Genomic DNA, 13,555 nt, shown 5'->3' with positions numbered 1-13,555 from the left:
CCTTACTCCAAATGTACTCGATCATCCAAGACATATTTGATGTCTGAATTTTGCTTCTTTAGTTTTGCTACCAGGCTAATGTTAATAACAAGTAAGGAAAGATTTATAGCTTTCCTGCATATAAGATATAAAATGAACAAAAACATTAGCTATGATTAGAGCAACCAGCACCAAATCTAATTTCAAGCGGCCTAAGCCCTACATGGAACTCTGGTTTGTTGTTCCTGCCGGTGACTAGCAACCAACTTCCTGTGTACACTTGTATGCGCATGCCCAGTGTGCATGAATATGACGTACGTTTTCAGTCATGTAGTGTGGACGGAAATCGTTTGTGAAACACAGCGGAAACGCCAGTGTGGACGAGGATTGCTTTCATTTTAAAAACGCCGTTTTTAAAGCCAAAACGCACTAGTGTAAAAGGGCGATGGCACACGGTACACTAGGGAATGTGCCACATTGCAACTTGAGACATACCAGATCAGTTACTTAGTGCTGATAAGCCACATAAGCTAATTAAACTTGACAGCGTAATCCGTGCCTCAGAGTGATCAGGTTTTGTATGGTTTCCAGCCGATCAATCGAGTTTACATTAGTTAGTCTTCTTATGTGTAAATATACACACTCAGGAGCACGAGTAGGATATGTACTCTCCGTATTACTGAGTAGTTTTTCTGAAATTACAGGAATTTCACAGTATGAATACCAACTTTATTGTGTAAATCCCCCTACCAAAGATGAAGGCATAAATCTGTTCTTATCCACCTTAATAAATGAGGCCCATTTTAAATTGGTAAGTTTAGTTATTTTAGTAGTTTAGTTTAGTAGTTTACAATGTAACTGAGCAAGAATTGAGAAGAGAAAGGAAATGCAGACAGCAGAGTGCCCTCCGAGGACTAGAACACTAGCTCTGAAAGCCACAGTAAACCTATCCAAACATCTTAGCATACGTTTTTGCGCTGCCTTATAAAACACAATGTTGAAACTTGAAACCCTAGTTCCTTGGGTAGACAGGAAGTTGGTTGAGATTCCAAGAGTGTTGTGGCCTGTATTTTATGATGCTTCATGCATCTCTCTCTGTGTGTATGTGTGTGTATTGGCGTGGCTTTCTTGTTTGGTATCAAGCACATATTTTACTGTAAGAAGAAGAGTGCTTTTATTTATCCCGTTTGTTCAACACAATTGTCCTGATTTGTTCCTGATTGAGACACTTCTCTACCAGCACAAAAACCAACAGTGATGTTTTCTTATAGCTATTTAGCTTGATTTATATTTCTTACCCATGATCAGAGTAAATTCTGGCATTTTGAAGTTAGGTTTAATCCCAAACAGCTTCCTATTCACTATGTTTGTGACCCACACAGAGTATAATGTAATAGAGCTTGATATCCTATATAGTTCCATCATGCATATTTAGAACTTCATATAAGATTATATTCAAGCACAGAAAATAAATAAATGTTCTGTGTGTGAGCTAATGTATGTGAAAGGGAGTGGATAGCACTTTCCTCCAAGTGTGTTACACTGCCTTGTGAGGCAGCATGAGCAGCAGTTTGGGGGGAAAATGCAGCTGGCTGGATTTATGTGTCTTGACGGAAGCACGTGTTGGTCTTCACCCTCCATGGTTGGTAGGGGAGGGAGTTTCTTTGGCCCATGTTCTGAATTTTTCGTTCCGGACAATAATAATAAAAAAAATTTAAAAAATTGGGTAGATCACAAATATGCATGTGTGTTATGTACCATTCGTGATTTCATGAAATCTCTGATTTCTGTTTTTCTTTACATTTTTTCCATGGGATACTCTTTGGAAGAGAGAGAGAGAGAGAGAGAGAGAGAGTGAGAGTGAGTGAGTGTGTGTGTGTGTGTGTGTGTGTGTGTGTGTGTGTGTGTGTGTGTGTGTGTGTGTGTTTGCATAAGCGCTTCCATCTTCCTCCCTATCCTAACTTTTTTTCCCCTCATCCTGTGGAAGTGGAGAGGGGAGTGGTGTGTGTGTGTATGCGCATGTGTGAGAGAGAGCAGCTCACATGAGCTTGCTAGTGGGCGGAGCCTGTGAAAGGCTGAGTGGCTCTGACTGTGTTTCACACTGGAGGATAGAGCCTGAGCAGACGGGTGAGTTTGCAGTCTCTTGTACTTTTCCCCCTCCAGCTACCATGTTCTTTTCCTCTCCCGCTCTTGCTTCATGCTGCTGCTGTGTTGCCTGAACTACTGGCTTGTAAATGTTGTGCTTCTGTGGAATGGAGAAGAGGGTAGCTGGGTACTGAAAGTGTGAAGAACGTGCAAACTTGTGTTTGTTGGCGTTAAGTCAGGTTTCTCTCATATCCAAAGTAAGATTTGTTTTTCAGTTTGAGCACTCCGGGGATATTAGCCTTTTGCTGTAATGAAAAGAGGGGAGGTGTGGCGAGCTGTGTATATATACATGTGTGTGTGTGTGTGTGTGTATGTGTGTGTATATATATATATATATATATATATATATATAAAATATACACACACACACACACAGAGGGGGGTGTGTTGGATTCCACTGCTCTCTTTTTTTTCACCCATCCACAGCTCTCTGTCTGCACCTTCTCTCTTGGCCTTGTAATTACTGTGTGCAGGTTAGAGAGCTGGCAGCAGTTCCTCATCCTGGCATTCTTTGTAATTTTACCTTTCTTTACTGCCTCATCTCGTGTGTTAGAACTTCTTTGCTGGGGTTTTCACTTTGATCCATAACCCTGTATTTTCCAACCCAAGTGTGATTTTTATTTTATTTTTTGTCACAGGGTTCTGTGAAGTAACATCTCCTGTCCAGCACGTACACTTTCACATCCAGTTGAGTTCTGCTCAGTCTATGTCCATTAGCATTGTTCACTATATATAAGCACTATAAGCATGTAATGCTTCACTCAGTCCATATCTTTGTGTTTATTTTTTGCAAACCAGGAGGTGTCTAAAAGATAGCCAACATTCCAGAAACTGTGGAGCAGCTGTCTAATGTCACAGCCTTTGCTCTGATGTTACAATCCACTTTGACTCTTTTTCCAGTAGTGTCACGGTTAAAACGAGACTACAGAAATGAATCTAAGGTTACAGGATTGTTATCCAAATAAATCGGCAAGGAAGCAGCCATTTTGTTGTTTAAGTATACTCTGCGTTATCAGTCACTGACTGTACGAGGAACAGTGTTACTGTTACTAATGTAGCATGTTCATACCGCAGTGGACTGTTCTGTGGTAACATGATAGGAAGCGTGGCTTCGGCCTCACTGCTAGTCCACTTGCTTCTTCATTGTGAACACAGACTATAGACCGTACTGTTTGTTGCATTGAAAAACATGAATTTGAGGATTTCCATCATACCTGTGTTCCTGATTTTTGCTAGGATTTAGCAGGTTACAAGTGGCTAATGTAAAAATTTGGCGTATAAAATATTATGGTAAGCTGTACTTTGTTGCCTACTTAAAAAAAAAAAAAAAAAAAAAACATTTAACCTATTAGTAACCACAACAGTATGACCATAGCACAGTTGGGAAAGGCTTAAAATCACAAAAGCTAATTATAATAAGGCAATCAAATCTCCAACTGTTGCCACGCAAGCATCTGGACAACACTTCTGTCTGAAGAAAAATGGACTGTTGATTTCATCATAGTCTCTAATATGACACTTATTAGAAATGCAAATTTTGCCGCTGTTTTTAATTGTAAACCAAAATACCACACAATCAGCATTTAGTCAGTAGGTTATTTATAGGTTATGACCAATGTTCTTATCAAACATTTCGCTGCATAATATGAAATAAAATTTAAAAAAAACAACAACATATACACACAGTAAAGCTAGCAGTAGCCTGTACTTAAATGTGTAATGGGCTACATACAGTACACTAATAATTTCTGCTGAAAATATCCATTAATCACTGTAATGATTTTATGTTATGACTAGATGATTTTTTTTGCTGACAGACGGATAAACTGTTAAACTTGTGAGTGTGCAGGAGTTTCTCGTCCTTTGTGCCATGTAGTTTTAATTCCTTAATTACCTGATCTTCACTGATCACTTTACCTTGGTCAGGGTTGTGGTGGAGCCGTACACAATCCTGGGAACACTCCCTGGATGGGACTGTAGTGCACACACGCACACACTCACGCCTAGGGACTTTTTAGCATCGACATTCAACACACTGGCATATTTTTGGAGAACCTAGAGGAGAAAGAGAGGAGAGAACATGCGAAACTCCACACAGACAGTAACTGTAGCTCTGAATCGAATCAGGGACTCTAGCGGTGTGAGGCGGCAACCACAATACCACCTAACAAGTAGTATATTTTGTATATATATTTTACAGGTGTGTGTGTATATATAGTATATATGTAGATGTGACATATATTACAATTATTATTTTTTGTAGGAAAAGCATCAACAACATGGTAGTGTATCCTGATAAGTAACGGAGTTACTGTTACTACCCAGTAGTTGAGTATTTTCCTATAAAAGCACATCCCGAAGTGTTTTATTCCTCTTACACCATGAATATAATGAATTTGACCCATTTATACTTGCATTTAATGTTGTAAAATCTCTGTGAGACAAGTCAGTCACTTTTGTTATAACAGTTAATAAACCGTTGTTCCCCTGTCTTTTTTTTCTTTCTTTCTTTCTTTCTTTCTTTCTTTTCTCCAACTTAATGACAAAAAATGCAGCTTGTCATGTTACTGAGCATCTGGAAAGTCATCTGTCCTGAAGACTTTCCTGTAGTGGAAAACGTACAGCTTTACCTCGGACACTTGAGACTGGTATATAATATAAATGGTATATAAACGTCTTCAACTTGCACCATTATTTTCCACCATGTTTTTATTTGTTAAATAGACTTTATTTAAAAAAAAATAATAATAAATTATTTATTTATTGTTAGGCTTAGATTATGTGGAGCATCTGCAATTCAAGTCCCTGTGTAAGCTATTACTGTAGAAATGTTAACATATTAATATAAACCTGATTTAAATTATAGTTGGATCTACCATCAGAGATGCTAGAAAATTAATCAGCACCTTCTGACCAATTTAATTTGAGAATTTCACATTGCTGTGGTTTAAGGCAACATATTAAATATTATAACAAAGACTAAGATTATTTGCTGCCATGATACATGAAAAACATGTCTCAGCTTTTTGTTATTTGTCAGTTATAAGACTTCTTGTTAATTCTTGACATTACAGGCTGATGGGCAGCATTCCCTTCTGTGTATCACTTTATAAACTCATTACTATTTCTCTTTACACTGTCGTGCATCACATCACACATGTTTCACCCCTGATATATAAAGGAACTAATTGGCTGTCCTCACGTAGTTCAGGCTTGTAGATGTTTGTTGTTTATGGAGTACTGCATTGTAGATTGGTAGAAAATAGTGGCATGAATGTACAGCACTCTCGTGTCACAAGAAAAAATATCATGCCATATCAAACCTCAAAGTTAACTGAGAATTAGGTAATTAACATTCTGTGGTTCTCTGAGCTGTGGCCCAGTTTTAAATGCAAAGAAGAACTACTATCTATAACCAAGCTCAGACATCTTGAAATACATATAGTATTTACTCATTTACACAAAAGAATTACAGGTGTTTTTTGTTTTGTCATACAGAACCAGTCAGACTGTACTGGAGCATAGACAAATCCTCTCCTTGCTGTCATCAAGAAGGGTCTTAAACCAAGAATCCAGCTTCCTGCATCATCTTTTATCAGCTCTCCTGTCATTTGGTCATTCCAAAGAAATACTTGTACCATTTTGGGCCAAAAAGCAGTTGGCTAAAATGCAAGACATATCAGAGACTGCTTCTTCCTTTGCTTTGTCATGGACTTGCTGTGCTAATCAGTTTCTAGCAATCAAAGGAGTTAGCCGATCTGGAGTCTGTTCCAGAAAGCAGCATTTAGCCTGATAACATGAGTTGAAGTCCCATAATGTTTCATTCCCAATACAGGGGAGACTGTACTGTTAGACTTAATCAAGATCAGTGATCTTGACAATTTGTGCTCTGAAACTAACCTGCAAAATATCAGGTTTAGCCTGAACTTGACTGTAGTATTCAAGGAACAGAGAATCAGACATATAACAGAAAATAATAAAACCCCACATCAAAGATAACAGCTGTGTGCTTAGATGCAAATTTTGTGCTTTAGCCTAAATATAATTTAACATATAAAATAATAAATATTAAATTCTATCTCTCTCGTTGCATATATAAAGATATATAAATATTTGAATTTTTTCCCCCTCATGGTTGTAATTAGTTTATGCATAGTTATGTATGTCATAACTATACATAAACTACACTAAAATGTATTGTACAGATGGTGAAGTATCATCAATAAAATAAGAAAACTGTTGTCCTTAGAAGCATTTGAATATTTTTTTTAAAAACATATTTGCATTTACAGAAGTAAATGCAAATGGATGGGCACAGTGATGGAGCAGGTAGCATTGCTGCCTCACAGTTCCACAGTCCTTGGTTCGATGTGCATGTTTTAACATGTTCTCATTTCTATAGTAACAACTCCTTCACAGAGACTAGTATGGCAGACAATCCACATCATCTGAGTTTAATAATAAACAGATTAAAATGTGCCATTGTTTAACACAGGAGAATGTTCGTTATTGATGTAGTGATGCTTTCTGTAAGGAGACATTTATTTAACATTTACGGAAGGAGTCTTCAGAGTCAGCACTTTGTAACAGTCAATAAGTTTTTTTTTTTTTTTTTTTTTCTTCTTCTTTTTTCTTTCTGTAACATGACAATCTGTGTTTTTGTCTTATTAGCTTCAAGAGAAAGAAAATAAAATGAGGGTACTCATTTTGCAGATGTTTCACAACATTAAATATGATTATAAACAGCTAAAAGTCTGCAATGCTTGATTTATAATAGAAAAAAGCAATCTTTCACAAATTGTTGTTGTATAAAATGAATGAAACTCTTTAGGACGTGCTGTATATAGGAAAATAAACTTTGGAGTGGTAATGAGTATCACATTTACATTTATTCATTTAGCATACGATTTTATCCAAAGCGACTTACAAATGAGAAAATATAAGCAAATCATGCCATAAACATCAGGTCATTATTCTGTTAGTCTGGTGGGAAAGGTGATGGTAAGGAACCACTACCGCTGTTTCTGTACCCCATCTTCCTTCCTGTTGGCTACAGAATGAAAGTAACGTAGCCCTTTTTGTGAGGTCCTAGCTTTATTATTGATCAGAAAACTTGCTTAAATTGTGTTTTTACACTCTACTTTTTAATAAGGTGCCACTTTAGTTTAAGACAGGGGTTATTTCAAGGTTGTTATCAAAAATTAACAAAGATTTTAGAAGTGAAGACTGGTGGCACAAATGGAAAAACATCTTTCTTTTTTATTATAAGCTGTTGTCATCACCCTTTCTCTTGCTGCTGTGGTCATATCATTTATTTATTTATTTATCTTTATTTATTTATTTTTTAAAATTTTGTTATTCTTTGAAGAAATCACAAAACCTGTTGTACTGCTGCTAAAAAAGGTCAGTGTGATTTTTGTCTTTGCTGCAAGCCATAATAAGTCACATTTTTAGTGCTTGACTGAGGAGGACGTTTAAAGTTTTCCATGAGTGCACACAATCCTGTGTCTCCAATGTCAAGTTAGCAAACTGTAATCTGTTTATGTGGAAATGACAAATCAACAGGTGCAAGACTTGGAGAATTAAACATGAAATTCAAGATTAAGCTTAAACTCTTTCAAGTCCTCTTCCCCTGGTTTTACAGCTCCACAGTGTTATCAGCTAAAGGCGTTGCATAAACACACACTAGCAAACCAGCAGTTAAGGATGTCGCGCTCTCACCACCGTGGCCCGGGTTCGAATCCTGGGCAGGTCCCAAGCCCGGCTAAAGTGGGAGGGTTGCATCAAGAAAGGCATCCGAGGTAAAACCTGTGCCAAATCAAATATGCAGACCTACGATCTGCTGTGGCGACCCCTAATGGGAGCAGCCGAAAAAACAACAGCGACATTGATTTCATCAATATTGTCTACGAAAAATCCTAGAAATTTCTAATGTTCACTTAAAACATATTAGATATCGGTCATCTACCTTTGTAATTAATTTAAGTGGATAATCTCATCTGGATAGTGATCCAAGAACTGCTGGTATATTCACAAAGGCAGCCATGTGCTCTTCCCAGGACTCTTATTCACAGTATCCTCATACTAAACATCCATTCAACTTAATACTGTTTGACATTATAGAATACAATTGCAGAGGAGTAATGATTTCTAATCTCAGTATCCGGTGTCACCCTCAGAGTTTCCTCATTCCTCATGGGGCAGTGGCGGCTTGGCGGTTAAGGCTCTGGGTTACTGATTGGAAGGTCAGGGGTTCAAGCCCCATTACAGCCAAGCTGCCACTGCTGGTCCCTTGAGCAATGCCCTTAACCCACTCTGGTGCGAAGAAAAGAATTTCACTGTGCATATGTATTTGTGATCAATAAAGACTCATTATCATTGTCTTCTCAGGGATTTTTTCCTTGCCATTGTTGCCTATAGCTTGCTCATTGGGAATTTAAATCTATATTTGGATTTCTGTAAAGCTCTTCTGTGACAATATCTGTTGTTAAAACATAGTGTTAAATGCTATACAAACTGAATTAAGCTGAAACGCTCCACACTGAGCCATTCTCTCTAAATTAGGCTAAAGGTTCAGCTGAAGCTAAAATGGCTTTTGGATTTTGCTGGGTCTGTAGTTCTTCATGAAAAAGCAGGCCAACTCTTTCTCCTGTACTCTCTAAGAATCTTCCAGGTGATATCATTAGACAAGGCTAAACAAGGGCTAAAACAAGCTATATGAGCAAGATATATTACTGTTTAAAATTACAGTTGTTCCATTTTCTCAAAGACAAGCTGTTTGTGACACTGGAATGCGAAGGACCAAGAGTGGACATCAACTCTCCCAGATTCCCAGAACATGCTCTGTGTGGAATTAGGGTGTTTGGGAAATGGCTGCATTTAAGCATATAATGCTGCTTTTAATATGCTTTTGTTTCAGCATTTCCACTGTTATTTCATCTGACACTATGGAGATTGTCTGATTTGAAATCTCTAGCAGCTGATTTTGGTCACAAGAACACAACCGTTAATTTTCTGGGTTTGAGATTTTGTTGTTTTTGTGTTTTTAGCAGATCACTTTTAAACATAAATTGGTTGAGGTCCTGTTCCAGAGATAAATGCAAAGTGATGAGAAGTTCGTACCAGTTATTTAATCAAGCCATGATTTTTATTTATTTATTTACATTTTGTTTTACTGTTTTTTGTGAAATTATTACCTCTGCCTGTACTGTATATAACAAATGAATGATTCCAGCTTCCTCATTCCAGCTCATTTCTGTGGTTCTTCGGTTACTGGCATCAATTTCAGTGCATAGCTCCTAGCCTTTCAGCCTTTCAGAAATGAAGAGAAAAGCTATGTATCTTTAATTGAAAGCAGAGAAAGAAGCCTTGTTTTATTTCAGCTCAGATATCTCTTTTTTTTGTTGCATGTAACGAACTGAAACTTCTCAGCCTTTCCCTGGATTTATTTAATCAGTGCAAATTGTGGAAAAGTCAGTTTAGTTAAAAGAGCAGTGACCAACATGGATGAATACTTGTATATTATTTTATAGTTACTTCTTGTGCTCTACTTGTACTAATCAGAAGAATGGATGATGTTTCTGTTAAATTCAGCCATGCATTACATGGTTTCGGTGATTACTGGAAAATCTTTAGCCATATGTGCATGGTGGGGGTTCTTTGCTTCTCCAATCTCAGGTTCTTTGCTTCTCCAATCCAGAAGAACAACTCATCTGTCAACCCGTTCTCCTCTCAGTTCATCCTGCAGTTGTTTATTTTGGACTTATTGTTTATCTCATGATGTACAGTGCTGTTAGCAGTGTATGTCCTCAGACCTGTGAGTCTGCACACTTCCTATTATAAGTGGGAAGTGACAGGAACCAGACTGTGGGCTGCATTCACTTAGAGCAGGGATTCCCACAATACTGTTTTGTTGATTTGTTGGAGTTTTTAAATTTCTGAACTTTCACTCATAGAACCTATTTTCGTCAAAATTGTCATTAGATTCCAGTTGCCATTTCAGTATTTTATTTTTTTTTGCAAGTTCTTGTGGGTGGAATAGATCGAATAGGCCGTAATTGGACTGTAGACTGTGTATTTTGAGCCATCTATGTTGTCCCCTTTTGACAGTCGAGTCATTTTGCTTTCTTTAATTCTGAGTCAGTTTTCTTATTTTTTATTTTTTTAAACATTTTTTTTAGTTAAACTGATGGTTGGACCAAACACACAAAAACCATTGTCTCTCACTAAGGTTTGGTGCTAGAACATAATCCATTTTTATGTCTTTATATCACGGTGTTCCTCCATATTACTAATTAGGCCTTCAGTCTCATCTAGTAACAATGTGGACCTAATGTTTGTCGCTGATGTGATGACTGCGTGTGCATTTCCCGTAAGCAAGCTAAATATTTTGTAGGTTTATGAATACTTTATAGAGGTTAAAAACTTACTCGGAGCAGTTTTGTATACTGTACAGGTGAAGGTTCCACATTCTGGAGGACAGGAAAAGGGCCAGTTTACTTTCTCTATGTCACTGAGGAAAACGGTCATTCTCGCCTCAGGATGGAAGGGAAATCATTTGCAGACGTGCTTGTATCTGCTTGTTCCTCTCTGGTTCCTCTCTTGTTCCTCTGCATGTCAGAGAGTTCAAGAGCTTTCAGCAGAATCACGATGATTGATTACTGGATTCCATTTAGTACTGTATCCAGGAAGTAAAAATGGGCAATACATATACTATATTATCCTTCAGCGTTAATAATTTATTCAAAATTAAAAAGTGTTTCTAAAGTACTTCTTTATTTAAGTGTCAGATGTTCCGGGAACCATGTTACCGTTGTATACAGTCAGTGAAACAGAGGATTTTATGGTGTTTGTCAGTGCTACTGTGTGCATTGTGATTTTAAAGGCACTAGAAGACTGTCTTCTTCTACAGCATTCTCATTTACCTCAGATTTCCATCCTTTTTGAGCTTAGAGATAAGAGCGAGTATAAGCAGGACTGTTTGGGATTTTAATAATAAATGTTTCACAAGGTGATTCAAAGTGCAGATTCTGTTATGATATACAGCAGTGTGCATAGGGCCAGTGCTGGGCTATATCCCCATTTGAAAGTTCCCATGCTGCTTGTTTGGTTTAATAACTGTAAGTAGAGAACTAAACCCAGTAAATCTGCATAATCTCCACCCACCCACAAACCATAATGAGGCTGATACTTATAAATAAGGTGACCAAAGCAGAACCCACTGACCTGAGTTTTTAATTTGGATGGAGCTTTATTCTGGTTTATTATTACAAAATGGAAATGCCACTTTTTTAACTACACTGATTAACATGTATGTTGTTGAAGGTTGCTGCACATGAGCTGCAAATTTTCAGTTGGAGCAACAGATTAAGAAAAGCAGATTATGTAATATTTCAAAACTGGAATTACATCTCAATAAGTCACTGTTTCTGTAAATGTTTACGAAATAGGGATGAGGGCGTAATGGTGCATATGGTCTTGATTGCTAGGAAATTGGGAAGTTATGTATGGTCTTTTCTTGTTTTTGTTTGTGTCCCACTTTGTATTAAAATTTTAATTTAAGTATGACAAAACACGCACAATGAATGTACAAGTAATTATTTTTCAAATTAATTTTAATGTGGTCTACATGGGCTATGTAAAGCAGCAGCTGTATAAATAAAAGCATATTATTTAGGGGTGTAACAATTCATTCTGACACGAATCATCACGATGCAAAAATTGGATAATGTGCATCATGGGAATGTGCGACTCTCATAGTGTATAGCAGCATTCTGTTAATTATGCATATAATGCATTTGCACTGTTTGAATAGCAGATGTCCCAATCTGCACAACCCATAAGATATATAGAGAGCACACTGACTAATAGCACCAGCCCCGCATCTCTGAGATTTACAATTCTTGAGAATGAGACAATGGAACGCTGGTATTTTAGGCGATTTTGGAGCTCTTTTCCGGTTAAAATGATGCCGCAGGTGCTGCTATGAAGCTCATCCATCATTTTTCCTGGGTCAGACACTTTTTGTTTATTGAATCAAATTTTGGGGAAAATTAATACATTTGTTTAATTATTTTTAAGATATGGTGAACCTGTAGTGCATTTTGTTTACAATATTGAGCTTCTGTTCATAGCAATTTTTGATTTATTTAGTTTTATACAGACAAAAAATGCACATTGTTTTGCATTGTTTATTTATTATAAAATAAGGAGTCATTATTCAGTCACAATGTTTCTTCATCAATATTTTATTCTAAATATTCTGAGAATCAATTTGAATCATGAAGCCAGTTTTGTGAATCCAAACAGATTTTTTTGGCCACGTTATACAGTTGTTGATTTTTTTTTTTTTTCCTTTCTTTCTTTCTTTTTTTTTTGCCCAGTAGCATAGTGTTTACCAGGCTACTGGAGCAAGCCAAAACCCATGTGTATCTTTTATTTGTGTATTTACTTCTGTTATCCATCTGTAACAGTGAAAACATCCTCAGTATATTATTGTTGCCCGTACTGTATGTGTATCTATATAGGTATTAGAGATACTTAATGTAAAGTTGGGCTGATGTATTTTTTTTTTTTATAGAAGGCAAAAGGGAACTAAGGAAATGGTTTGTTGGCCATGTGAGAGGGTAGCTAGGTGTGCCATGCCATCTCATAGAAAACAGACCAATAGGGGAAAGTATGAATCACTGTTCGTGCAGCTCTCTGCCTGTGACTAAATTTCAGCAAAACTGTTCAAAAGATATTTGTGAAATATATGGTGAAAGTTTACATATCTTTAGGACAATAAGACAAGTATCACAATGTTTGTACTGCACAAAATGATTCCTTCACAAGTAAAGGCATCTTACATATGGGCAAATGTATTAAATAGTTCTTACTATGAGATTATTGTAAATGAAATATAATATTATTCAGCCAGTTTTTAGAAGTTTTTCCTCATTTCAAGCTGCCTATGGTGATACCTATTGACTATGAATATAACAACAAAGATTTTGATCATGGTTTTATTATTATTATCGTGCCATTTGGAAAAAGTGCTTTAAATAATAAAAAAAAGGGGGTGGGGGGTAATTGTGTCAGTTAATTAGTGAAGGATATTGACTTTGGTGCAGAATCAATGGCTTCTTCCAGTTGAAATGTGTTTGCCCAATTATAAAAGATACAGATTTCTGCTCAGAACTTGATAAACACAAAAATCTCTGAATTGATCCTCTTTCATATCATCTATCTGTAATGAGAATAGTTGGATCTGGATGTGTGCGCTTTATTCGTTTTTTTTTTCTTTCATATCTTTTCCACATCATTCCATATCGTTACTGGCCACACCCACTCATCACACTGCACAGGAACCTCTGCAAGACCAGCTAAAGCATCTTATCTCCAGAGTAAGTCCTCTTTACAATGAAGGCTTGTGTTCCTAGTTTGGAAGTTT

At 36.8% G+C, this 13,555-nt stretch overlaps 1 protein-coding gene across 7 annotated transcripts in view; it reads left to right on the top strand.

The window, feature by feature from the left end:
- The window catches only part of septin9a (septin 9a), a 108,994-nt gene that overhangs the window by 70,487 nt on the left and 24,952 nt on the right, over nt 1-13,555 (top strand). The window contains exons 1-2 of one of the 7 annotated variants that reach the window (XM_053648878.1): nt 1,910-2,106; nt 13,470-13,508. The exons of 5 other annotated variants lie outside the window; for them this stretch is intronic. In XM_053648878.1, coding sequence (XP_053504853.1) covers nt 2,022-2,106; nt 13,470-13,508 — 124 coding nt within the window. In that variant the 5' untranslated portion in view covers nt 1,910-2,021. Of the gene's footprint in view, nt 1-1,909; nt 2,107-13,469; nt 13,509-13,555 lie in introns of those variants that run through there. One more of the 7 variants, XM_053648886.1, reaches the window with a different exon arrangement.

This window comes from Ictalurus furcatus, chromosome 2 (genome assembly GCF_023375685.1).
Source record: "Ictalurus furcatus strain D&B chromosome 2, Billie_1.0, whole genome shotgun sequence".
Lineage (NCBI taxonomy): Eukaryota > Metazoa > Chordata > Actinopteri > Siluriformes > Ictaluridae > Ictalurus > Ictalurus furcatus.
Note: the sequence above shows the minus strand (reverse complement) of the source record. Positions and strands in the feature narration are given on the sequence as shown.